Genomic DNA, 25606 nt, shown 5'->3' with positions numbered 1-25606 from the left:
ACTCTGCATACATTTATGAAATTCTGTTCCTCTACTTCTAACATTACATCAAAAACTAAAAAAGAAAAGCAAAAAGGAATAAAAACAAGGCAGAGTTAAACGGTTCCTGCACTCAAAACACATCCAGAATCATTGACCGTGGCCATGACACAGAAATACATTTTGCAAGTCAGATCCTGAGGGTTTCGGGGTTTCTGTGTGGAATAAAACCACCAGCTGTAAATCCTTCACTCATCCCTTCACCTGACAAGCTTTTTTATCACATCACAACACTATATTGCAATTCCACCAACATTGCCCATATGCTGGCTTTCTGTTGCAGCACGCGTCCCGTGTTAGCCAAACCAAGGCAAGCCCTAAAGCACGTGCTTCAACACAGAAACAGCCATGTGGAGGCATTGCTAATATGCTATGGCCAGACATTATTTGGAAGATGACTCCTCTCATTGTGCTTTGAAACAAGCCTAGCAGAAAAGGAAGCTGATTGGATAAAGGCAACAACAGTGCAGATCTCAAAGCGGAAAGATTTTACTTTCAGACCGTTTCTTTGATGTAACTCCAACTCTGCATGCCCTCATGTACATATGGTAATGGAGTCATGTTATCCGGCCATCATGTGACACTGAACCATCTGTCTGCACCATACATCACCCACTGTGGGATGTACTTTAATGTTCACACCATGTGCATTTTTTCTCTCCTGATGTTTTCTGTGTTGTTGTTAAAGTGAATTATATCAGGTCTGTTTGCTTATCATTTTGTAATTATGTAAACATTGAAACCAGAAACTAATGTTCATTCATGTGTCAGAGTGTGGCCCACACACCTAGGGGAATATAAAATTCTGTCCAGAACATTAAAATGAGCCTATCTGGTTATTTCTCATATATACTATACTATTGCTTTTTTAAACAAATTTGTCATTTAAGAAATTGATGCTTTGGTCATCTACCAATCCCATTTGTTATGGACTTCCTGCATGGTAAAGGTCAATTTTGTGCAGACATATTTGGAGAAATATCCCAGAGGACTGTGCTCCAAAACAAATGACTGCCTGCGCCAAAAAAAAGTCTCTTTTTCCCATCCTATACATAAAAGACAACATTTTGAATAACTGAATGTATGAGTAGCAAAATACTGAAACACAATTTACACATGTGCAAGCAATTTAGCTCAGCTGCACAAATGCACACACATATAGATGCACCCGTCTGCACACACTGGGACAGCATGTTTAGCATATACTGGTATTCAGATGAATGTGGGATCAGTAAGATAAATATTAACACAAGCAGCACATAGTGATGCACACACAAACGAGAAGATGAATGGCTTTGATAAGCTAGTTTCAGCGTGGCCATTTGCACAGCATAAAGGGCAGAGAAGTGACCCTTTGTCCCATTTAATGAATACAACTATTGATTGTAGTTTGATATGCAAATTGTCTGTGTGCAGAGGGCCACGCAAATCATTTATTTGCACATAAAGCTATGTCTAAAAGTTTGTACAAAATTAATTTATGTGTTTTTATTTGGATTGAATAGATACTCGTGTATCTTTGCCATACTGTTCATACAGGTATCATTACCATTTTTAAACTGCTGCTGCTGTTATTCTTTTATCTGTGAGAAAGCCCCTGTTTAATGAGCTATGATGATATATCTTTACTGTAGCCATTCATTTTTATTCAGTGCTTCAGTTAGGGAGCAAACCTGCATTTTTCCCTGAACACCTCCTTTCTTTCTTTGTGCCTGACTGACCATGATTTAAGTTGCTCTATCATTATGGCAGTGATTTACTCAGCCATTACGGTTGGTTTGCACGTTTGCCTGAAACTGAGGTTATACTGCATGGCAGTTGCTTAATTGGTTCCCGGTTAATCAGCGCAGAGCACACAGCATGAGGGTTGTGTTTGTTTTTTGCGGTCAGTGTGTTCTGGTTGCCTTAAACCCCCGCAAGTATAATAGTAAAGTGATGTGACACTACCCCGAATGGCTTTTTCCAAGAGTTAGAATTGCATAAAAATGTATAAAATCTTCAATAAAGGGCAACGCAGAAGTTCCCAAAAGCAGCTGCAACAATATAAGCAAAGCACTTTTTATATTTCTTGTGTGTGCAATAAGATTTGAGGGTTTTTTGTGTTTATGCAAGTTATTGAGAATTATTTATGCTCTAACTGTGGAAACTGTTTATTACTGATTTCATCATGTTGCTAGTTGCTTAACACTGTTAACATGGTAATTATTGGTGGTGCGTACTTAAAGTTAATGTGATTCATAAATGAAGCGTCATATTGGATGATGCACATTGTTTACACTGTAAACAATCTGTGACAGTGCTCTCTAAAGAGAGGCGACAGAGGCAGAGAGAGAGAGGGGGACCTGAGGGAGGCAGCTGAAGGAAGAGCTGCTTTGCAAAGCTGTTTTCAAAGCAGCAACCGACCAACGGCTGAATCATATTTACTGAAATATTCAGCAACCACTTCCTACACACTTTCCTCCAATGAGTTTTTTGGCTCTGGAGCTCTTGTTAAAGAGTAATTTAACACCAGCTTAAAAACACTTGCTGACCCCCAGTGGTTGATGTGCTGCAGCAATCTCAGAACCTATCAGCCATTGGTCTGGCAACGATTTAGGTCCTGTTTATACGACAACGATTTCAACTGAAAACGGTAAACTTTAGTTGCGTTTTGGCCCATCGTTTACACGACAGCTGCGTTTTGGGTGACTGAAAAACAACGTTTTGAAAACGGGTTCCAGAGTGCAACTTTTTGGAAACGGCAGCGTCTCAGTTGTCATGTAATCTTGCAATATGCAGTTCCTCTGAAAACAGAGACTTGCACATGCACATGCGCATTACGGTTCCAGTAACTAGGCATGCCGACTGTTACAACAACAATACCGAGCTCTGTTTGTGCTGCTCACCCTGTTGATTTGAAGTGAAGTGTAGATCTGTTACTGTAGCAACTCCACCTCTTCGTCCATCCAGACAAAGTTATCTGTGCATGCTTTCGCCATTGTGTCTTCTTTGTTTTGGTTTGTAATCACTGCGTTGTAGAGGAAGGCGCTTCAGCGCATGCCGTCATGCCGTGGTGTTGCTTTGCAAATTTACACTGCCACCCATTGGCCGGGCGTGCATACTACAGCATTTCCGGTAGATTTTGCAGCTCCGTGTGAACGGGAATCGTTTCAATAACGTTGTCATAAACGCAGAAGTTTTTTAAAACGCAAAGGACAGACTTTTCCGTTTTTAGAGAAACTGCTGTCGTCTAAACAGGGCCTTAGGCTCTGGTGGCAGCAGCCAATATTTTGGGGATTTCAGTTGAGCCAGCGTTATCAGGACATGACTCCCATGTGAAGGTCATTATTCACAGTCCGATTAGCAAGTCATGAGTCATGATGTTCTATAAACAGATATTTGCATATGAGGGCAGATAAATGACTAACCAGTAAAAATCTTAAGATGGATCACTCCAGCCACAATACTGTGATTAATGACTTAAAAGGAATTTGAGCCAGGGGCGTAAAGTGAGGGAGCCAATGGCCCCTACCCTACTTCCTACCTCCGTACTTCCAGCTCCCTTGCTCGGACCACACCCATCTTTAAACGTCACTGTCATTTTGCTCTCAAATACACACCTGAAAAGTTTTGTACAGTTTTGCTGCTAATGTCTTGACAATATAAACACCTGGTAAAATACTCAGAACAGCTTCTGAGGTAGTTCCTGCTACAAGAGGTGTCACCTGGACCACATATCGCAGTGATGACACATAAGCCCCGTTTCCACCAAACACTTTCGGTATGGTACCTTTGGAACCAAAACTAACCTTTCAGACATGGTACCCAGACCCTAGTTTTTCCTACTGCAAGCAGTACTCCTTAATGTGGGCGGGGTTATCGTCACTCACTGCTTCATCCAGCACTCACTGTATTTCCTCATTACTGGTGGCACAGATGGAAGTCTGCGCCTTGCTGCAGTGAGAGTCTCTCTCTATGGGGTATTTAGAAATAGTGGGTTTGTGCATTTAGTCTTTCTCAGGCAAGCTCAGGGGTTTAGTGTTGCCACAGCTCACAGGAACGACGCTCATTACAAAATTCACTCATTACAAAGAGTATAGGTCAAACAAAAACTAAAGCAATGATCAAAGTTGTCAAATTGAAATTTAAAGTGTGCTGATTCATGTCGTCAACTTGTGCATTGAGTAACATTACAAGTTAACTTTCTACCTTAAAAGTCACCGGCAGTCGGCCCAGTGAATTAAGTTATTTTTCCGACTCCAGCTGCTGCTAGAGGGAGCAAAACATCCTTTCATTGTAGAGGTAAAGTCTACTAATAAAACTCTCCACGGTATGAACAGTGGTTACATGAGCCTCAAAACCAGCCACAACTCAGCCCTGAGCAGAGTGACTGTCCGCTATTGACCAATAAACAGACTGCAGTGTTCACAGCTCCACCTGTTAGTATCAGATCTGTGTGCTAGGTACCCCAACAGAGGGGGGACCAAAAATGAGGATGGTAAGAAATGGTTCCATTGGTACCATTCACAACTTTTCACAGTGGAAATGTTAAAAAAGCATATCAAACTGTCTTGTCCTGTTGCCTACAAATTCTGCATTCACATGCAGATATCTGTTTATAGATGATGTAGCAGTGATAGAGGGGATGATGTTGGCAGTGATCAGAGGTGCAGCAGATTTTAAAGTTTCATATTTCATTGTTTCCCCAGTGCCCGAAACAACACCCCCCCACCAAAGTAGTTCCTTGCATAGTTTAAGCAGAGGTAAACTTGTGGGTGTAGTGTGTAATTGTGCTGCAATGCAAAATCTCTTAAGCAGCTGGTCTAGTGTTCAGGTAACTGTGCTTTGCCTACAAACAGTAATAAACATAACAAAAATATAAGCAGCAGTGGCAGATCGGAAAACGATATATTGGTCTAAGTATAATATAAAATGACCTTTAGACAGCTTCCTAAGGGAGAGTATTGGATAAGTACTTTTTATCTGTGAGAAACACAAAGTAAAAACAAGGCACTTAAATATAAGGCAATTAAAATAAGAAGGAGACGTTAAATCCCTGAACATTTAATTACCTTTTATATCAAATGTTTTAAGGTACTTAAAATGCAGGGCACATTTTAACCTATTGGTCTTCGTAATTCAAGCTTACTGTCTGAAAGAGAACCTGCAGCATTAACCTTTTTTCAATTGATCTACTGCCCATCCAAATGTGACTGTCCGTGTTTGATGTATTGAGCTGGTTAAAGTCAAGCACTAACTTCCAGGTAAATTGCAGTGGTCAAATCCAGAGAACTCGTCACATCTCTTACTGGATAAATTGCTGCTCATTTTTAATTAAAATGTTACCTCGGGGATGTTTTTACCAATTAACTCAACCAGGATGACTTTTCCCCTCTGCACTTCAGACAGAATTTACTGGTGGGTAAGAGAAATTGTGTTGTTAAGTGAAATATGTTGGAATAAGATACTTGGTGAGCCATGGATAAAGTATGTGCAAATAGGGATTGTCTAGTTATGAATGGGGATTTTGTGGATTGAATTCAAGCAGAGATTCAAATGTTTTTTTACCTCTACCTTTTAGACTTTTAACTTTGATTATGTGGCGAATATTTTTAATAAACCTTTTAACCAAACAAACGAGTCACAGATTAAGATGGTAGTGATGCCAGCTCAACATCAACATGCTGTGTCTGCTGATCTTACATGATTTCTGACCATTGAAGTTATACTTTTTTTAAATAGTCACCTGTGGCTGTCAACTTTTGTTCCTCATGCAGTCTTTTTCTTTGTCCTGATAAAGAGAAAATCAGACACTTAAAAATGCAGCTATTCTGTAGGCTGTATGTGTCCTTGCTCCTGCAGAAAGTGTAAGATTATGAGAGTGTAAAGTTTAACTCACTGTACAGCTTTTGCCCGAGGCAATAACTACTTTTCAGTTATAGAATATTGCGCATATTCTTCTGAACTCTGTTCAAGAACAGACTCAAACTTCGCTGGTGCTCCTTGTCTTCTGTGAACTCCTTTTAATATGGACAGTCTAGAAAGTGATTCAGTGCACTTTTAAGGTCATTTCCTTCACACAGTAGAAGCCAGACATGCTCCCAATCCATTTCAGAGTGGCAACGTGGCCTGATCGCCCACCCTGCACTCCTAGTGTGTGTATGTGTGTGTGTGTGTCTTTTTTCTTCTCCAAGAAACATGTTCAACCTCTAAAAACAAGGCGGAAAAAAAGAAAAAGTGTAATCATTAAGAAGCGAGGAAGGAGGGTTATTGGGTCGTGTCGTTCAAAACTAACACTCCTTGGTTGAGGAATTTGAAGAGCAGCTAAGTGAATAGACAAAATAAAGACCAGACAGTGGTGGAAGCGGTAGAAAGGTTTGCCTTTCTTTCCCCTGTGGGGTCAGCTATGTATGACCAGGCAGTCAGCAGGGCAGTGGAGTGAGAAAGCTTTTGGCATGCTGAGGAAAAGGCTCTGATGTATAGTGGTGATGACAAGATCGTTTATTGCCTGGCCTACAAAACTATGAGAAAATGTATTACTCTTTTGTCTTGTCTTCTGTCATCAGCTTATTTTCCCTTCTCCTCTTTCTCCGCCGCTAACAATCCCATTCTCCGCTGACCTCTAACCTCCTTTTATTTTTCCCGCCATCTTCCTAATTTTCTATTTCCTGTTGACAGCTTTGTTCATTCATCTCTCCAGATTGAGACAGACAGCACCTTTCCTTTGTCTTTGTGTCATGTTCTTCCATTTAACAGATTGAAGAAATGACCAGAGGTGACAGCTTCATTATAAAATTACAAGGCTTTTAATTGTCCAGATCATGTCTTGTAGGGATTGTTTTATTTTTTTACCCTCCCTAAATGAGATTGGCCATTTTTAACACAGCCTTTCCACATGAAAGTGCAGCTTTTTCACCGTGCCTGACCACTTTTTTCCCTCCACATCACTCCTTTCTGGATCCAGTCCCCATTCCTGTCATCATTCCCTCACCATATTTTTTTTTTTTTTGGCCTCGCTCCTTCACTGAAAACAAATTTAAATGCAAACAAGGCAAATCTGCCTAGCATGTCCTCCCACAGGAAAGACGTAAAAAAAAAAGCAAATGAGAGGAAAATCTTTGCAATCTCTTCCCCTCGGGAATTGCTCACAGACATGGAGGGAAAATGCATAAAACCATTTTGAGTTCTAATATTGTTTATTACAGTAATCATTCACGCGTGCCTTTGACAAAGGAGATTACGTTTTAGTCAACATTTCCATATGCAATTATGTACATGTGAATAACCTTGTGAAGAGCTGCACAAACTTCAATCTTAGGAGCATCCAATCCACCTATTAAGCATAAAAAGGGTGGAAAAAACAAGCAGCAGTGCAAAAAATACTGTTTACTATGCATGTTTGTTCATTTCCTCTTTGATTGGTGCAGCCAAATAGGTTGCTACTGCAAATTAAACTCAGCACTTCAGAGTGTGTATATGCTTTCATCTGGAATTTCAAAAAATTCAAGGTCTCTGAGCACTTGCTTGTCCAAATTACACCCCATTCCCAGAGGCTTCTGGGTAAATTAAGTTGTAGTGTAATCTAACTATACTTTACATTGCTCCAAACCCTAAAACAAGATTGTCCCATTTAAGCGTATAGACTCGTCTATGAATAATTAGGAAATGCGATCACCACTGTAATCCGTGGCTTAGTGAACAGATGGTTCAAAAACTCTCACAGGTGCGCATCTGTGTGAGACCCCCACATGTGAAACACTTGTTTGCTGCTTCATCTAATGTGCGCTGCTCTTCATCAGGCTGATGGGGGAGAACATGAAGCTGCCAGCTACTGCTCTCTCTCTCTTCTTTCTCTCATACAAACACACACACACACACACACACACACACACACGGATTTCCTGGGTATGTGCCAGAGTGGTACACGTGTGGTAGCGGCTGCTTATCCAGTCCTCATGCATTAACAGCACTGCGTGGTCAGAGAAGTCATAAACAGCTATCGCAGAAAGGATTTCTCTTTTCATTTTTGTTGATAATTACAACCATCTGCCCTGTTTTTTTTGGCTTTAAAACAGTACTAATACGTGTCCATTAGTTATGTGTGTGAGAAGAAAAAACTCTTCACTCCTTTGTCTCCTATTCATTGCCTATTAACAGTCTGTTACGCCATCACATCTCATGATATTCACTCAACAAACTTAAACATCATATTAAATGCGTTCCTACTCATTACCTCTCAAACAACATAGGCTACTGGCACACTCATGAATAAATATAACAGCACTTGCATGTATTTTATAAACAATGCCTCAACATAAACAATGAAGCACCCAATTTGTAAAAAGTACCTGAAATTTGATTTAGCACACAATTATGCACGAACAAGAGGCTCATAACAGCCATGCAGCTTTACAGGAGTTTATGTAACACTTGTTATTTCTCATGTAGTGTGACACCATGGCAGTGCAGTGGAACAGTGGGTCATTCAGTAGGTCACACAATTCACAGTTTAGACGTGGTGGTGATTGCCTTTCAAAAATAATACATGGCTCTGACAGTTGTGTGATAATTGTTCGAATATTTTAAAACTTGAGTGTACATGCATTTGAACTGTCACAGTTGTAAATGTGCCACACTCTCTTCTGTGTTGGAGGTGACTCAGTTCAGCCTGTAAATTGAAAATCAAATTTCAGTAATTATCAGAAAACCTGTGTTTATAGTCATCTCTGATTGCAGAGACCTTTTTTTAAAATGGAAAATGTTTCCAGATGTTTATGGAGATAGAAGAAAAACTTTTGAATTATTAGACCATTCAAAGGAGACTTTCGTGAGACTATTTAACAAAAAGGCATTTTTTCCTCATGCTTGCCTTTGTGCATTAGCTTTGATTGCATGAATCTTTCCTGTTGATGCAAACCATTTTAAAAGTTTTACTGTTTAATTTCAAATTATTACCACAATGGCTGTAATAAAAATGATCTTATTTTCCTGGCAGGCTGCTAATTGCACATAATTTAAAACAGAACACCATTACTAAGTGCAGTTGTTTGAGCATAAATTTTAAGAAGCTCATATAAAAATTTTTATGGTTACAGTGACAATGCAAAATTTGAGCAGTAATTCTTAACGAGGTCTATTATCCATATAGTTTCCCAAATTGATGTTGCTCCCACAGCACATGAAGGCATGTTTGTGTGGGGTGAAAAGCATGAAAGCATGTTGGTTAAAATGGCAATCAAAAGCTTTCAGTCCTGGTTGATTTGGTGACACCAGTAGTTACTGTTGGTAACAATATCAGTGTGGTTTAAAGGGATAGTGCACCCAAAAATGAAAATTCAGCCATTATCTACTCACCCACATGCTGATGGAGGCCCTGGTGAAGTTTTAGAGTCCTCACATCCCTTGCGGAGATTGGCGGGGGGAGCGGCTAGCACACCTAATGGCTGACGGCGCCCCAGACTAGCGTCCAAGAACACAAAATTGAAACCACAAAATATCTCCAACACGCTCATCCGTAGTGATCCAAGTGTCCTGAAGCCCTGACATAAAAAGTTGTTTCGAAAAACGTCATTTGAATTGAATTTGTTTTTAGCCTTGCTGTAGCCTGTAGCTCTGACTGCTTCTCTGTGCTCCGCGCTCACGTGTGTGCGCTCAGGGTGATCGGTGATGCACGGTCTCTGAAGAGCAGCAGTCTCGTCAGTACTGATGTCCCGATTTTCAAGTGCAGGCATCGCCAATTCCCAGTCTGAGCAGCAAAGACTTTCCTCACCCGTTGGCATTGCTTTGCATTTGAAACAACTACACCACCAGGTTTCCAGTGCTCGACTCTGGTATTCTGTGGCTGGCTGAGGGTTAGGCTCGTGAGCTGCTTCAGACATGTTGGGCTGTCCTTTGCTAAAAGACCGTAGTGCAAATGATCTTTTAGCTCTGTGGTTACATTGTCTCCCCCTGCGGTGCACGTGTCACATGATGTAAACACAGGTAAGCAAAGCTCATGCTTTTGCTGGTCTCGCGCAAGCGCGCACACGTGAGCGCGGAGCACAGAGAAGCAGTCAGAACTACAGGCTACAGTGAGGCTAAAAACAGAGTTCAAATGACATTTTTCGAAACAACTTTTTATGTCGGGGCTTCAGGACACTTGGATCACTACGGATGAGCATGTTGGAGATATTTTGTGGTTTCAATTTTGTGTTCTTGGACATTAGTCTGGGGCGCCGTCAGCCATTAGGTGTGCTAGCCGCTCCCCCCGCCGATCTCTGCAAAGGATGTGAGGACTCTAAAACTTCACCTGAGCCTCTGTCGGCATATGGGTGAGTAGATAATGGCTGAATTTTCATTTTTGGGTGCACTATCCCTTTAATACCACGAGTCACAGAGTCCTGGGGGATGCAACACAAACTATTTTGTTAAAGAAGTCAGGCAATAATTGGCCTTTTCCCACCATTCTTTGAGCAACCATGACCAGGTTCTGCTCTGCACTCCCCACTAAGTTGGAGACATGCAGCCTGTTGCCTGCAGCTCTTCATCTACCAGCTCACTGTGACGGCTCCTTCCTGGTCCATTACTCACTGCAATATTTCAGACTCATCTGTTTCAGACAGCTGAATTGTTTTGCAGATGCATTTTTGATGAATGATAGTGGTAAGTGATAATCTCACCGGCAAACACATTGCATTCCCTGTGACTCCTTCATGAAGAAAAGTCAACTCCTGTTTCACTGGATACAGCGTTGGAGGTGGGGCCCCATTTATTCTTATGAAAGCTGCTCAATGGCACATAAAGCCAAAAAAGTTCAACTTCCTGGGTATAAAAGCAGCTAACTTCCTGATAAGCCCTCAGCTAACTTACATAGGGATAGTATGATTTTACAGTGTGGCTCTCCTAGACTTCCAAAATGTTATCAGACTCAATGAATCAAATCCAGGTGGTGACACAAATCATGTTGCAGGGGTTGTTCAAACCATTGTTTATTCAGGGAAAATTGACTGAGCATTACACTCTTCAATAGCGGACGGTCAAGTTCACATTCAATGGGCTAGAAAGATACAAGTTTATAATAGTAATTGCAATAAAGTGATGCAAAAAGACACAACACCTGTCTAACTTAAATACCTCTTGCAACTTGTTCCATTTATTTGGTGTGAAAAAACTAAAAGTTAATTGTGATGTTCAATAGCAATTATCACCTACAGACGTCTCTTTCACACTGTGAGTCTATGGGAAAAAGTTTGTGTTTGTGTTGTGTGTACCTCCACCTCGGTGCCATTTATCTTTCTTTCTTTATTGCAAAATGTCTTTATTGAAGTGGGACAAGCATGCATGCACACACATACATGCGCACGCGCACACACACACACACACACACACAGAGCAGTATACAGTAATCTATCCAGAAAGATCATTTCTGCTTTGTTGCATTTGAGGAGCCCTTTAATGAAAAGATTCAAATCATTTCTTTTTTTAAAAGTTCCACTGTACGGTATGTTCTTCTTGATGCACACGTCCTCTTAATATTCAAATATACTATGAACAGTATTAGATTATGAAATCATGTGGCTATAATTGAAGATGCCACGGTGCATCTGCCATAAACCCATGCATACAAGATTGTCTACATTGAGACATTTGTCTGATCAGCATATTTGTCGGTGGTGATTGAGGCGTGTATATGCTGGATTTCAAATAATATTTCCACTGTTTGATGGGCAGATAAACACACACACGCTGAGCAATGACTTATAATTGGGTTAAGCAGTAATTACCCTGATAGTGAGACTCCCTTGTAGATATGAGTTATATCAGTCTGTGTTTGTGTCATGTGTTCATTATACTAAAATTCTCAATCACTGATATTTCAGGCAAATATTTACTCTTAATCCTACAATTTAAGCTGAATGCACAGACCATACTTGATGTATTTACATATGTGTTTTCATGTGTTCTGTGTTTGTGGGATGGCAATGCTGCTCTGACAGCTGGTTGGTTGCCTCACCACTCAGGTCCAGAATGAAATATCTAAAGAACTGCGGGATGGTTCACCATGACATCTTGTTCAGTTACTCGAGGATTAAGCCCTCGGACTCTTATGATCCCCTCACTTCATGCCAACTAGCATGCTAACATAACAAAGTATAATGTTAAACCTGGTAAACATCACACCTGCTTAGCATCAGCATGTTAATTAGAGCATGTCACAAACTAATGTTGGCATTATGCTCAGAGCACCGCTGTGACTAAATACAACTACAAAGACCCGCAAGCATGTTTGTAGACTGAAAGTCTTTTTTTTTTTAATGTAAAAATAGACAATTATTATGTAGAGCAAAATATGCAGATCAAGTAGCAGATTTTAGACCAAAGTAGGCTTGTGCTGGTTTGAAAATTTTCCAACCGGTTTGATTTAAAGCCAAATATCTAACCAACCCAATATATTGAATTATATACCTAATTTTACCACTGGAGGTCGCATTTGAGCTATTTTTCCCCAATAAACGCCCATTATAGGTGTAATGCGCTTCCAATCCACTAGGTGGCGGTAATGCTGTATTAACCGCTAATACACACAAGGTTACACAAGAAGAAGAAGCAGAAGGACACCAAGACGTTAGGGCAAAGACGGTGGATAAACCAGTAATAGAGTGTGCCAGGGCTGACGTCAAAACCCGGAAGTTTAGCATTGCGCTGGTTCCCGGAAGAGAAAGTGAATGTGATTTTTGCATTGCGTTTTGGATTATGTCAGAAAATAAACTCTGTGGCTAACACAAGTTTATGATACTTACAGGTTTTGTTCAGTGAGATAATACGGACTACATGACTACTCCACGGTCGCATGACTCTTGACGTCACCGCCACTAAGCTTTCAACTGATTGCGGCCGCTTTATTTTAAAAACATTGTATAATGGGGAAATTGGACTGTTTAAGCTAAATAAGAAGCTGTAATGGCAGACTGCCAGCGGTTAATGTCCCCGACAGGGTTTGTAGTCGTATTGAGCAACTTGTTAGCAACCGCCTTTTTTATGACAGGTAAAAGCTTCAAAATTCACAAGTAGGGTATTTACTGACGTGTTTTATGTCGTAGAACAAAACCTGAAACTCGCTTAAGCTTTTGTTAACCACAGACTTTATTTGAGGCATTTTACCAAAATCCCATTCAAAAAATGTATTGACTTTTAGACGAGAGAACCGGAAGTGCTAAAAGCGCTAACAGAGTTTCGGGTTTACTGACACACTCTATAGTCGTAATAGTACAGTATAGTATATACTGTATAGTACAGTAGTAATCCAGTATCTTTGGTTAGAGCAACAAACTGAATGACTGCTGACTCCCTCGCACTTTTCCCTGCCCCCAGTGTAATTTGATCTCTCGCAGCAGCAGCAGCAGCAGCAGACAGCTGAGCGGAGTTGCAGCCTCTGAGACAAACTAAACAAAACACTTGTAGGCTCCTCCACTTCATTTATAAACAAACATAAACCTTATTAAGTTGTCATAATGCATGTTACAATGCAAGATAAGTTGAATATAGTCCCTTGACACACCGCTGATGTGAAAAGCTCCCCCCCACCACCACCCGGTTTATGCGGTTGACCTGAATTAAACCGGGTGGAGTTCTTAAACTGGACCGAACTGGTTAAGCCTAGACCAAAGCCGTCTTTAATAGCTGACAGACCTAAATTTGTTAATTAATTTAACTGTTGTTGTTGTAACTTGTTGTTTGCTATTCTGTATTGCCATGATCTATTTTTTGCATGTTAGGTTATAGATATCTGAAGTGCCATGCTCCACGGTTGTCATAAAGAATATAAAGTGATAAAAATGTGTTTTACTCAAAGAGGAAGCAAAGTGTAACTGCAACTTCAGACTGGTGTATGCTCAGTCAAATCCTTGGTATCATCTTATGTTGGGAAAATACTCTGTGCATGTTTTCAATGTGCTTTAGAATACATTTCTCCTGGTTTTGTGCAGTAGCATTAACAATTGACATTTACGATTGAAGCCTGTAAGTCTTGTGTGACAGTTCTTTTCCCTCCAAGCCAGGCTCGGTCCGGGAGAGCTAATCTCTCTTTAGCAAACACACACGAACGTTATGTCTTAGTTAACAATACCAAAAGCTTAGACAATAAGGTTGAGGTTAGGATGAGGCAGGGAGCTGTGGCACTGACATGAGTATACTCTGTATTAGGAGAGCAAGAGGTGTCAGGTTATAATTGCTGGTTTGTAAAACTGTATGAATATGATCGAATGCTACTAATCAGCTGGTAGCCGAGGTGCCCAATGAACAAGCCACTTATGGTAAAGCATGAATGAAGCGGCTGATTGCCAATTAGCAAATGAAACTACAGTGCTCAGCCTGACCTAAAGCAATGCTTTATTTATGTGACGTACCAAACGGATTTTGTGAACCAGAGACCACTGTTTGGATTACGCTGGGGGATCAGCTAGATTAAAAATGACCTGCATGCCCCAGTGTTGCAGAAGCTCAAGTGCTGTGTCCACAAGCTTGTCCCTCTACTCTGTCAAAACACAACGACTCTGCCATTCACAATAAAACTTTTTCTGGGGTGAGGCAAAAGGCTAGAAACCTTTGGTATGTAATCTTGGCCCTCTCTGCCAACAATCTCACCAAATGTGCAGCAATTTAAGTTGCCATATTTAAGTATTTTTGCAAAACCCGCATGCATTTAGATACACATACCTGCACTTTACTAACAAGGTGAATACTGGAGGGTTTTTCTGACATTGTTGCATAATGTCAACCTTAAAGAGGCTGTAAATGGCAATAAGAATGCAGTTGTTTTATATGCCAAACATGTGAGCACTTTAAATGTAAAAGCATCGAAAGTGCTACTTGTGATGCCTTCAATCGGAATAAGCCAACGGGGTTGAACGTACTTATCCTGACTGTCTGAGCACATGCAGGCAAATGCATTGTTCTAAGATGAAAAGATGAGGGGCAAAACCATCAGAGCTACATTAGAGGGTGAACCCAGTGTTAACAGAGCAGCATAACTATGGTGTCTCCTGCATAATAAAACGTATGACTCATCTCACAGTCAGTAAGCAAGTTACTGTAAATATGTTTAAGGGATTATTTCTTTGTGTCTTCTTATCCAGGTAATGTGTTTGTGGTGAGTTTGGCCTTTGCTGACCTCGTGGTAGCCTTCTACCCCTACCCCTTGGTTCTCTATGCTCTCTTTCACGATGGATGGGCACTGGGAAACATACAATGCATGGTAAGACGGCATCAGTTAAAGCATGTTTCAGTTTTCTACCAATACAGCTCCAGTAAGCCAACACACTGACACAAACACTGTCTTGTTTTCTGTTCAGGTCAGCGGTTTCCTTATGGGGCTGAGTGTCATCGGTTCCATTTTCAACATCACTGGGATTGCAGTGAACAGATACTGCTACATCTGCCACTCATTCTCCTACAGTCGGCTGTACAGCTATCGCAACACTCTGCTGTTTGTTGCCTTAATTTGGGTGCTCACAGTTGTGGCAATTGTCCCCAATTTCTTCGTTGGCTCCCTGCGCTACGACCCGCGGGTGTACTCCTGCACCTTCGCCCAGAATGTCAGCAGTTCCTACACAGTGGCGGTAGTGGTGGTTCACTTCTTGGTTCCCATCGCAGTGGTCACCTTCTGTTATTTACGCATCTGGGTGCTTGTGATTCAGGTCAGTCTCCAGCTTCTCTATGCAGTTATTTACGTCTTTGCGGGCACACAGAAGGTATGAATGGAGGGAAGGGGCTATTCGAATAGTGTGATAATACCAACCAAATAAATCTGTAAACATGCCATCAACTGTAAATAATACAGGCACCCCTTGGGCCAAACAATAAACCATCAGCCTTCCAGGGTTCATTGAAATTGCACCTGTAACTGGGAAAATATGGTCACTCCAAGTTGTGAAATTTGGACCTTTATTTATATACTCTTTACTGGATGAGTCAGTGTGGTTTTTAAAGGATCAGTGTGTAAGATTTGGGGGGATTTAGTGGTGAGGATTGCACATTGCAATCAGCTGATACTTTATTTGATAAGAATTCCTTCAGGTGTTCATTGTTCAAGAGGCTTTTACTAGGAGCCGAATTATTCAAAGAGGTCTCTTCCTCTCCAAAACAAACAGACCAGGTGGTAAAAACTGTAAAAAAACAAAAAACAAAAAAAACAACAACCCTGAATTGAACGGTTTTACATTACAAATCAGTGTTTCTCTATGCTGTTCGGCACATCGCAGATGAGCCATTAGCCCAGCACCTGCTAATGCGTGCTCACCTTATTTCTGTACGGTCGTTCAAGAGGTTTTTACAGTGAGCCCGAATTATCCAAAGAGGTCTTCTCCCCTTAAAACAGATAGATCCTGTGATGTGAACCAGAAAAAATAAAGCACTTACATGTTACAAATCAACATTTATACAACACCAGTCAAAGACAGGCCAGTTGCTTAGCAGCTGCTAATGTGTGCTCACCTTTTTATGCCTCTGTAGCAGTGATAGCCATAGCTGGAGGCATTAGGTTTTCAGGTTGTCTCTCAGGCCTTTAAATTTGGCGCAAACATCCACTGATCAGAATTTGGTGATCAAAGGTCAAGGGTCAAGGTCACCGTGACTTGTCCATCTTATTCCCATGAACACGTTATGTCAAGAATGCCTTGAGGGAAGTTTTTTCAAATTTTCACATCCATTATTCACAGATGCACTGATTGGATTTTGGTGGTCAAAGGTCAAAGATCAGGGTCCCTGTGACCTCACAGAACACATTTTTTGCCACAAGTCAAGAATTCACACACTTATTCTGACTAAATGTCACACAAATGTCTCATACAATATAATGATAAATTGATGACATGTAACATTCAAAAGGTCAAATGTCAACTTCAATGTGACATCATAATGTTCAACAAAATCCCTCTAAATCCTACACCCTGGACCTTTAAATGCCAGAATACACTGACAAAATACATGATCCTATCCTTGAAATCTTTTTGCCATGTAACATTTGAGTTGAGCATTTTGATTTTTAATTATTAGTCAGAGTAGATTTAAAACGAACTGAACACAGCAAAGGTTTGGCAAAGACAGTTCTTGTGATTTCAGCTGAGATATCGTGTTTGACAGGTGGGTAGGTGGATGAGATCCCTGGAGTGCTTGTGTGTGAGGATATCTACATGGGTTTCTGTCTGTCTGTATGTGTGTAACACGGAGAGGCAGATACCAACAGTAGCATTCGCAGTTGAAATCTTATCTTGTGTATTTTTCTCCAGGTGCGACGTAAAGTGAAGACAGAGGAGAGCCCTCGCCTCAGACCAAGTGACTTGCGGAATTTCATCACCATGTTTGTGGTCTTTGTGCTCTTTGCCATCTGCTGGGCTCCGCTCAACCTGATTGGCTTGGCGGTGGCCATAGATCCGTCCCGTGTGGCTCCCCGTATCCCCGAGTGGCTTTTCGTGGTCAGCTACTTCATGGCCTACTTCAATAGCTGTCTCAACGCCATCATCTATGGCTTACTCAACAGGAATTTTAGGAACGAGTACAAACGCATTGTCACCTCCGTCTGGGTGACTCGGCTTTTTGTGACAGAGACTTCGCGAGCCGCCACAGACGGCAGGAGCATGAGGAGCAAGCAATCGCCGCCTCCGCCACTCAACAACAACGAGTCGGTCAGAGATCGTACAAACAAAGAATGAAATCTGAAACCTTTGAGCCTGTTAAGTGGTAATTCCTGTTTTTATGTGACATCCAGACGGTTGTGCAGCTAAAGAGTAACAAGTAACAGATGAAACTTGATTGCATGGCTCAGTTTTCTTTAAGTTCTTATTGATCAGAACTGGGCACAACATGTTTCTATCTGTGGAGAAATTTTTCTAATCATTTTTAAAGTTGTGAAGAACTACGTAATTACCTGCACAGAGGTTATGTTTTTTTGTTCAGTTTGTTTGTCAGCGGGATTATGGAAAAACTCCAGGCCCGATTTCCATTAAACTTGGTGCGAGGGTGTAGCATGGGCCAAGGTAGCACCCATTAAATTTTGGAGTGGATTCAAATCATGGGGCAGATACACAAATTCACTTTCATTAACATTGCGAGATAGGGCCTCCTTGGCGGAGGTCTGCCCTCTCTGGTGCCCTTCTAGTTAATATAATGAGTTCTGAGAGTTCATTGTTTGGTCCATTTTACCCAACAACTTTGCTAAAATGCTCAATCAGTATTCTCTGTGATTCTCAACCACTAAGCATCAACAGAGCAAACATTTTTAGAGATGTTGTTATGTCCTGGGAGGACAGAGCCATGCATTGCAGTTTCATTTTGCTTGTACTCTAAAAACAATCTGAATGGTACTTAAATATTTCTTAAAAAATGTAATATCCTTTAATGTCTGCTGCTTTAGACATATTTCACAAAATGGGGTAACCACTAGTAAACATACACCTCTTTTTAGTAACTTCAAAAGCCTCAAATAGTACAACTCGCCTCACCTGAATGCTACACTAGAAGAAGAGGAGACAGGGTTTGACGTGGTGACAGTAACGTGGTCAGTAGCATAAACTCCATGCTGCCTGCTTTCACCCTCTTGCACTGTTAAGACTGACAAAAAATACTTAGTAATTAATATAATATCCTACATTAATTCAGGAAATGAAGCTACTGATGGATGACACAAAGCAAGTCATGTTCAAATCCAGCACCACACCTTGTAGGAAGTGCCATTTAACATGGCTGCTTTAGTTTTTGAAAGTTCTGACACAAATGGTGCATGTGATGTAGCAGGTGGAGGACACCTACATATCTATTATTGCTGCTGTATTCATCATTCTGCATAACACCACACCACTAATTATACTTCTCAGCTGCTGCAGTTGGACCATTATGTAACTTTAATACTAATTTATAGGTCACTGTAGGCTGCATGCAAAGCCTCCCTAGTTATCATCTTTTAAATAAAAACAGTTTCCTACAACACGCAAAAGCATGGTGAGAAAAAAATGATCAGCCTATTTCCGAGACAGCTCTTCTAATTTGTATTTTCCCAAAATATTCTATTCATGTTTAATTGAACAATATTGATTCTTTTTTTGTTTTTTTCTACAGGAGTGTAACACGAGTTTTATACAGAGCACAAAAAGTATTTACAGTATACTGTACCATCCCTAAAGCACGGCTAGCCTATAGGCACACACCTTCAGAAACACAATAAATAAAATCCAATATATAGAAATGTTTAAACAATAACAGTTTGTAACCAAGACTATAAAATGTTGAGACGGGGCAACCCAGACAAGGAGACAAAATAAATGTTAATGTACTTTAAGCCTACAATGGAGGGCACAATTTTATTTACACAATTGGTGGAAAGTAACTAGGTACATTTACTCAACTCCTGTACTTGCAACACGTTCTCACTCCGACCTCATATATCAACATTTAGTCATGGACTTTCCACGTCCACATATGACGTGCAAGGTACCCTTGGTGCTTTGGTTGTTGACATTCTGGGACGCCGTGTCAAGTTCTGCATATTACGTGCATTGTAAGCAGTACAACAATGCAACTTGACTTTTTTTTGTGTAGGCAATAAAAACATGTGGTTAGGTTTAGGAAGAAAGAACAGGATTTGGCTTTGTAATCTTACAGGACACAAACACCGCCCTTCCAGGTGAAAGTCGTCGTTTGTACTTAAAGGATAATTCAGATCTTTGACGGGCTGTTAACGGCTACAGTTCCCCATCTATGCTTTCGTCAAACCCACCAGACTCCATTAAGAAAAACAGTCATTTTAGATCGCTGAACTCAGGAGCTGCTGGTATACCACTGCCTCAGTCAATTAGTTTGTTTGTGTTACTGTGTGACTTTTGGGAATCCGAACTAACCCTTGTACATGCATGTTCAGATTATGTTAAATTACTGTGTTTGTCAGTGGAATCTGGCTGTGAAGACAGTGATACAATGACTTCAATTCCCTGTCTGAAATCGCTGTCCGACGGTAAGGTGAAGGGGTTAGAATAGTCTGAATATAGCCTACATTTAAAATGATATTAATCCTTTTAGATGGGACTTTTTTAAGTGGCAAAATATGTTTTGCCGCTTCCCTTGTTCACATTGCTTAGCTTCTTTCACAATCTTTTTTGTGGCTAAGCAACTCATACAGCCCCACTTCAAAATATCTGAACTATCCCTTTAAGTACAATTTTTAGATGCTTGCACTAAGTTAAGTATATGTTGATGCTGACATCTTCACACAGTGAGAATACAACTCTTTAACATGTTAACAATACTGCAATGCAGTAATTTGTTCAATTTCAGAAAATAGCCAGGCGCACAGCACGGATGATTCTTTATGCACCCTAACACTTTGCTATGCAAATCCAAACACAGTGGTTGTCACAATTCAACATCAGCTGCATGTAAAAAATCATATCCCCTTAACTGAGATAGTCCCTGCATCCATATATTTTACTGATTCACTGTAAAATGATGCTGCTCTCCAGGCCACACAACAAGCCAACAAAAGGACTGAGATACACAGCAAGTTCAGGATGTTCTCCTGCCTTCTGTGTGAGAAAGCCTCCAGCCCCTCGAAAAAGGAAGTGGATAAATACATTCACTGAAAGTACAGCAAGCAATATAGAATGAGCATGGGTTCCTTTTGCGTCCTACATCATATGCAGAATTTGGTAGTCTCATGCAGTGGCGATTCTTACTCTTCATTCTGAACTACTTATGCAAAATTTGAGCTTTTTGTTTCAGATGTAATTTATCTTTATTAAGGTAGTTTATTTATTTTCTAATAAAACATATATTTAATTCACCAGGGACAAATTTGAAGCTTTCACTGTGGAAAAAAACAAACAAAAAAAGGTACATTAGGGGGAGTGTTAAGGAGTTGTACTGTCACTCGGTCATATTTAATCTGACAGAAGAGTGACTTTCATTGCCTCTTAACTGGATAGTGTGTCAAAAAATGTAGATTGTTGAGAAGGTACAGCTCATATCTGTATTCCCATCTCAGGGTGCCTACCGAACATTTTGTCGTATTACACAGTTGTCCGAAACATTTGCAGTGTATTAGCTGCCATATAAGGGAGCGTGAAGACATTTCAAAGGGATATTTTGTAAATTAGTGTCAGTGTGGTTTTTAACTGTGGTATATTGTTAATGGCGATGTATTCAAAATGTGTTTTTTTTTATATATGTGAAGCTCAATAACCCCACGCAATTAACAGGTTATTCCCAGATAATGCTTAACCTCCCTTTCCATTAACTCTACTACAGTTGCAAAGTGCATCTAAAACAACCTCTGGCTTAGTTGGCATGTACATCGCATCACTACATATATTTGCTTTTCAGTGTGGAGTGATGGAATCAACTTCTAATTGCACAAATATCCAAGAATGACGTTCGACATTCATAATTTTAATGGTTTTGGTTGGTTGTTTTTTTACACATTTAAATTCATTGCACATTTGTGTGTTCTTATACAGGGTAGAAAATGTGCAAAGCCATAAATCAAGAATGGTAACAGATGCAAAGCTCAAAGTCGTACTATAAATATTCATGGGATAGGACAGATGCGAGAGCTTTGCAAGCAGAGGAGAAATATTTGGAAGCAAACAATGACATTTGCCGTGCAGAGGAGGGTAGAAATCAGTGGTACATAAAGTTTTCATTTAAGAGATGGGATTTAGATCAATAAAGGGAGTGACTACGCGCTCCTGACAAGAGAGGTGAGAAGGTCATTCCACCACTGGGAATGCAGGAGTGGTATCCAGGTTGCCGCGGGGAAGGAAGAGCTGAACAGCAACACACACACACATACACACACTCAAAAAGATGTTGTTAGAGTGCAGAGAAAACGAATGCTCAGACATCTGGAGAGTGTTTTAGATGCACTTGGAGGGATGCAAAGACATTTAAACACTTTAAACCAAAGAAACGGGCATAGCTGAAGGACATTAGGTGTACAAACACTTTGTTGAGTTATTGCTGGGGGAAATCGTATAAACACCTTGGGTCCTTTGAGGTCTTTTTTTCATTCAAAAGTACTGCCTTACAGTTAACACAATAGTGTCAAATTTTGAATATCATGGCAAGTGCCATATTTTCTATTAACAACAAACCCATTCAGCAAACCTAGTTCACCTCCATACTGCTTCTTTTTATGTATTCAGGACAGTCATCTATAGAAAGTTTTCTCTTCAACATCCCACAGAAGTTCACACGCAGGCCTCGGGCGGGGGACTCAATTGCCGAAACAGAAGAACAAATATTATCTTTTTCTCCTTTGTGTTTTCTTTCTATACACCCCTCAGCGACATTATGTAACCATGTTCATTTGTGTTCCCTATGCTCACTGTTGGCACCCTTACTTTGGGCCTTTTTCTCCATGTGACCAAATATGACACCTTGCTCGTCAGCTTAAAGGACAGATTCGCACACCATTTTTTTGTGCAGCACAACCTCACAGTTTTAAAACTAACCACTCTGCTGCAATTTCTCACTGGGCTTTAACACAGAATAATATTTAGTCTTCCAAATCTTATGATGAATCTTGTTTTCAAAATTGGAAAGCTGGCAATATTAAAATGTTTTCTTTCTGAAAAACATGTTCATAAAACCACTTTTTATTAGTTTTATAAACTGGATTTGAAAAAACCTCCAGCTTTTGGGTGTAAGTTAATAAAACCTGAAAGAAAGCAGAGTTTGGGACGTTATTTCATTCTCTGCCACATAAATACAATGCGGCAAGCTTCCTATTTTCAAAAAGGAAATGTATCCTGGTGTTTGACTGCCATGTTGGAGTGTTTTTACACCAGGTGAGATACCGCAGAGGAGTGTCAAGTTAGTTTCTCACAACAGAAGCTACAGGTGTGCTATGTTTGATTGTAACTGAGGCAAAAAAAGAAAAAAAAAAAAAAACATGTTAATTTCTGAGTCAAAAAAGCTGTGAACCTATGTTGATTTTTAGTGTGAATTGAAAAAGCAACATATATATTAAATGGTGTAAATACAATTCTGCCTTTGAAATAAACACACAAGGAAAGTAAGCAGTGAAGGTTATCACAATGTTTTTTTATTGGAAGATGAAAGCTAAGGTTTCTGCAGTATGTACTACTAATCCTTTTGAGTGCTGTTCTCAATGAGGCGACACACTCTTAAATTTGTGCATTATGCCGTTTGGAGTCTCTCTTGCACCCTCACCCAACATCCGGCACAGTATTCATGCAGGGTCGACATTTTCCCTAAAAGAGGCATTCCCTGATATTTCTCACTTTCTGACTTTTCTTTTCTGCCGTGTGATCTTTTGGAGAAAAAGCAGCATGCGGGTGAAGCAGCCACTTTGCATTTGAAAAGGCTTGTATTCGATAGCTGCTATAAACACAGTCACCTCATTTGACTTACGGATGCAGTTAGTAATTACAGGCCATAGATCACAAAATATTCCCAAATGATAGAAACTTGATGGCATACAGTGATGTGCTCATTAAGTCTGTTGCTCATCAAGGCTTTGGTGCGATTTGAAATACGTAGCTTTTTGATCAGTGTTACTGTCTGCTATGCAGAAACCTGGCGACCTTGTAAGCAGGTGTAAGAGATTATTTAGACATTCTCCTCGGGGCTCTCAACAGCTCGGAGCCTGAATGGCACAATTTAGACTTGAAGTAGCCTCATTGTTCCTTATTTTCATCCGGACATACTCACCATACAGTAGCCAGTTTTCTTTTCTTTTTGTGTCATTGATGGGTTATGTAACAGCCTGACAACATCATCCCACAGCTAAAGGCAAAAAAGGATGCAACACTGATCAAATTATGTGCAAGGTACCTTCACTCAGATGAAAATAAAATGACAAGCTTTGGGAACATAATTGAATGCACTTACTGTCACATGTAGTGCGTTGACAAACAACAGAAAAAGGGGGAAACGCAGCTGTGTATGCACCTCCTATAGTGTTTACAGGCCGGAAACCAATCCATACATTTAAAACCGTGACTACAAAAACATGAATGAAAAAACTATTATAATGTTTGCAAAGCACAAATCCATTTCACCTGAGAAATATTTACACTCAATGGCCACTTAATTGGCTGCAGCTCGTGAGACGTGCAAGGATCTTTGCCCGCAGCGTTAATCCTTTGAGGCATGAATCAAATCATAGGTTGGAAATGTTACACAATGAACCTGTTCAAGCTGTTATTTGGTGTAAAGAGGCACCAGATTAAACAGGACAATAGAATTTTGTTTTTAAACATGAGCAAGGTTGGAAATTGGTGACTGAACTTTAAGATGCTTAGCCAGTCGACTACTCATGTCTTGATAAGTGTCTTCTGTTCCACAGGCTGTGTGAATGTGCATGCTTGTCTGATGTTATTTATGGAGGTGGCGCTCACTGACAAGAATTCAACAGGTGCAGGCCGTGGTGTCCGAGTAACTAGAGGGAAATCTGTGGAATGTAATGGAAATATGAAATTTCAACACTCAAAAGGCTTGGTCATGACACTGAGTCTCATCAAAACGAACAGTGTGTAAAAAGATATGCATTATGTGTACAGTTCTACTGCAACACAATGTTATGGAAAATAAAATTGGTATATCATACTTTGTCATACTTGTTTATTGATGCATGTGAAATCAGCACACTCAGACAGATTTGTTGCCCTCTTTTCCAACACTATGTTTCATATTTCATCCCTTAGTAAGTGGTTAAAAGGTTTCTTTAAAAGCACGAATTTACTAAAACCCACACATTTCTTATTGTAGACCAGCATGCCAGACTTTTTAAGGGTGTTTTGACTGAAAGTTTCCTGTAGTTGAGGTACCCTCTTAAGGCTCAGAATTAGGTTCAATTGGAGCAAGAGAGCTTTTGCCAGCGAGTGGTGCGTACTTTGAACTCCCTTATGCCATCATGCCCTGCTGCCTTGCACTTGCAGACTCCTCTTTTATATGGGTAGGGGAGATGGATAGATCGTTTGAAGGGAAAGGACATTTTTGTCCTTGGTTGGTGAAAAGGTGCAGATGTAAATGGGGTAAAAAGTTTAAGTTGGGTCACATGCTTGCTCCACGTGTAGAAAGTGAAACTCAAGAGGGAGACTTTGCTGATTTTTAACCATCCCTGTATCATCACAGTGTGGGTGGTTTGTGTAAATGAACTATGGTAAACTTACCTCCATCTTACCAGCATCTAGATCTCCCTGCTCATCTCTCAGCTTCAGTCTGCCAGTGTCATCTGACTGGATTGTACTTCTGCATTTTTGTATGCCTGCCACCACAGACACACTGGGTGCATCCCAAATGACATACTTTCTTTTTAGTTGTAGTAGGTACTGCATGTGCTCTTAAAAATGATGTACTGTTGCATGCAGCATGCACACAATCGGGATGTACCACTGGCTCATAATGTTACACCCTGAACTTTGGCCCTTTTTCTTTTTATCTGTTGCCTTGGAAATAAAACAAACGCCACTTACCAAGTTCTCCAGAGATAGAGATCAACCCAGAGAGCTCTGCTGTTGTTACGAAGCAATTTGTGTAGTTTAACTTTAAAGTTTTAACTTCATAGATTGTAGATTCTATTATATTTGTGACAGTGAAA

At 40.3% G+C, this 25606-nt stretch overlaps 1 protein-coding gene across 1 annotated transcript in view; it reads left to right on the top strand.

Moving 5' to 3' along the window:
• mtnr1bb (melatonin receptor 1Bb) overlaps window positions 1-24612 on the top strand; it is a 46422-nt gene extending 21810 nt beyond the window's left edge. The window contains exons 2-4 of the mRNA XM_033610091.2: window positions 15132-15250; window positions 15348-15692; window positions 17283-24612. Of these exons, the coding sequence (XP_033465982.1) occupies window positions 15132-15250; window positions 15348-15692; window positions 17283-17705 (887 nt within the window). The 3' untranslated portion in view covers window positions 17706-24612. The remainder of the gene's footprint in view (window positions 1-15131; window positions 15251-15347; window positions 15693-17282) is intronic.
• The last annotated feature ends 994 nt before the right edge of the window (window positions 24613-25606 follow it).

The sequence above is a fragment of the Epinephelus lanceolatus genome, chromosome 11 (assembly GCF_041903045.1).
Source record: "Epinephelus lanceolatus isolate andai-2023 chromosome 11, ASM4190304v1, whole genome shotgun sequence".
Taxonomy (NCBI): Eukaryota; Metazoa; Chordata; class Actinopteri; order Perciformes; family Serranidae; genus Epinephelus; species Epinephelus lanceolatus.
This window is presented reverse-complemented; position numbering and strand designations above follow the sequence as displayed.